Here is a 2,923-nt window from a genome sequence, read left to right on the forward strand (position 1 = left end):
CAAACTGAAGCAGCTCCTCAATTTGCTGAACACTGAAATTGCTTACGCCAATAGCACGAACCAAACCCATCTCCACAAGATCCTCCATCGCTTTCCAAGTCGGTTTCAAACGTTGCAAAAACTGTCTATAATCACTCCCCGAATTCCACGGAGGATCAGTAGCATCTCCAAACGCTGAACTCTCGCTCCAATGCACAAGATACAAGTCTAAATACGACACACCGAGGTTCTTCAAAGAAACTCTAACGGAGTTCTCAATCCTCTTTTGAGAATTTGTAGCGAAATAGAGTTTCGATGTCAAGAAAACATCTTCTCTCTTAAGACCACCGCTAAAAGCCTCAGCCAATGCTTTTCCCACCTCTGCTTCATTTTCATACAAATGAGCACAATCTATATGGCGATATCCAACCTTTAACGCAGTAGACACAGCTTCGACGCAAATATCTCCTCCAGATTGCCATGTACCGAGCCCAATAGCAGGAATCCTTGCCCCGGTGCTCAAAACGAAGCAGTTACCATTTGCACCTCCCTTTCCTCTCATTTTCCCCAATCTAATCACCTAAATACCCAAAAATACAACTTAAATAGAGAGATGCTACACAACTGAAAGAAACCAACTTTTTCCGCAAAATTAAGACAAGGAAGTGATTTCAATAACACAAATAACACCCAAGAGACCCAATTCATTCAAAGATTAAAAAATGAATTGAATTAATAAAAGAAAACCCAGATGGCTAACAACCTCATAGAACAAAACCCAACAAATGGAACAACTAGAATCAACAAGACGCGACTAATGAAAAAACCCTCAAAAGGGCACCCATGTATAAATATCTACAAGAATCCAAAACCCCAGAGACGTGTTCAAAAACCATCATTAGCAAACAGGAAAAATCCAACAAAAGATTGAAAATAAAGCCAAAACAAGCAAATAAACAAACAGATAGCGACCCACTGAAGAGAAGGAAAGGGGTAAAAAGAGAATTTGAGGGTACAAAGAGAACAACAAAGCGCTCACCTAATCGAGACGACCCAAGATCCGCCACCCGCCACCAAACTCTTTTGAAAGAGATTGAGATTGAGAGATGATGCGAATATTTTTTTTGGGTTTTATTTTTTCCTTCAGAGTTTTTTCTTTCTTTCTTTGTAACGGTAAAGAGAAGAGAGAGAATGAGCAGTCGTTTTCGATTGCAGTCTTTACTGTAGAAATTGTACGCAAATCTCTCTTCTGTTTCTTTTGATTTATTTATTCATTCCTTTTGGGTGTACTTTGCTTTTTTATGCTGCTATGAAAAAAATGACGGGAAAAAGGAAAACCGCAGTGCCGGCTCTGGGTAAAGAACCGTACGCACTGCGTTAATCAGATAGCATCAGAATTTTGTTATATTTGTAAAGAATGCCCTGACTGTGCAAAATAGAGGAGGGGAAAGACGTCGAAATCCTTGAGAATATTATATCTCCTTATTTTAGGTTATTAGCATACCAACTTTCCTATTTGTTTACATTTTTTTTTTCAGATTTTATGCAAATTTGAGTTTGTGGATATTTCTTTATTGCAGTTCTTTTGCAAGATTTACAATTTTCTCCCCATTTTTTTAAGAAGATACTAGTATACTTGATCCATGTTTGCTCTCCAAGGACCATGCCGCTAAGTGAGTAATCCAAGGTTGAGGTGTTGAGCACCATCTTCTTATGAGCTGAAAACCTTAGATCGTGCAAAATAGAAACCCTTTTTTGTGCAAGGGTAACAAATTTTTCACACTTCCCTATAAATCATTGGCCGATAAAAATTGAGTCAGGGTTGTTTCAATATCCATATCATAGGACTCTTAGCACAACACCAAAGTCTTAAAGTTATCGTGAGGATTGAGGTTATAATGCAAATAGAAGTTTTTATTCAGATTCGACATTCAAATATCATGACGTATATGTAAAGTCACAATTTACTATTTAAAGTTTTATGTTATTCTAAAAATTAAGATTTTCCGTTCATGTCCCACGTGTTCTCAAAATAAATTACACATGTTCTCAAAATAAACTCAAATATTGTTTAGATTTTGGTACGTAGGAGTTTATGTATCTAATTCTGGTCCAAAATGGTCTAGTGAGCTAGAAGAAATATCCATTTTTAAAACAAACAATATCTTTGCTCAATTAAATTATTTTTTACGATGATCAGCATGATGTAGACACGAACCTTCATAATCTTCACCATATGATTAAAGTTAGCTACCTAAGCATTGATTAAAAAAGTAACCTATAAATAAATAAGAGAATTCATGGTCTTATCCAAAATGGCGCTTCTGTTGGAAAAAGTCCGGTCTGCCTTCTAGATGCAAGATAGAAGTCAAAAAAAATCCTACTGCAAAATATACTAATTTTCTTTTCTTTCCTTTTTTTTTTGTTTCATATTAATGAATAAGAATATAACAAGCCTTAGTTTTTTATCTTTTCAAATTATTCTCTTTGAGAAATAAATTAATTAATCGCACGGTCCACGTGGCCATTGTCGAAATCAAATTGTCCCCAAAGATTGGGAGAGTTGTCTCTATCTATGTCCTGTGCATTTTTAACGCTAAAAGTAGGGACTTTAGAGAGAGAAATTGATGGCATTTTTCTTAGTGGGCTCAGAGGACATTAACTACGTAAGGACAAAGGTGGAGAAGAGGATGATAGGTCATAAATTGAAGAATAGTTGCTTATAAATGATGATGATTATCATTATGATTGAGATTGCTAAAGTTACTTTTCTTTTAAAAAATATGAGGTTATTTTTGTGGGGAAAATGTAAAAAAAATAAAGCTTTGGGGCTCAACCCCTTGAAGTTTTCTCCATATACTTTAACCCCAAAAAGACCCAAGAAATTGTGATCTAGCCATTTTTCACTCTCTCCCAAAAATTAACCCCAAAAAGTTTCGAAAAT

The 2,923-nt window shown here is 35.6% G+C and overlaps 1 protein-coding gene across 1 annotated transcript in view; it reads right to left on the bottom strand.

Moving 5' to 3' along the window:
• Nucleotides 1-1,336, bottom strand: part of LOC109838218 (alcohol dehydrogenase [NADP(+)] A-like) — a 20,408-nt gene extending 19,072 nt beyond the window's left edge. Inside the window, exons 1-2 of the mRNA XM_020406676.1 lie at nt 1,019-1,336; nt 6-559 (exon numbers count right to left, since the gene is read on the bottom strand). Coding sequence (XP_020262265.1) covers nt 6-541 — 536 coding nt within the window. The 5' untranslated portion in view covers nt 542-559; nt 1,019-1,336. The remainder of the gene's footprint in view (nt 1-5; nt 560-1,018) is intronic.

Source organism: Asparagus officinalis, chromosome 4, assembly GCF_001876935.1.
Source record: "Asparagus officinalis chromosome 4, Aspof.V1, whole genome shotgun sequence".
Lineage (NCBI taxonomy): Eukaryota > Viridiplantae > Streptophyta > Magnoliopsida > Asparagales > Asparagaceae > Asparagus > Asparagus officinalis.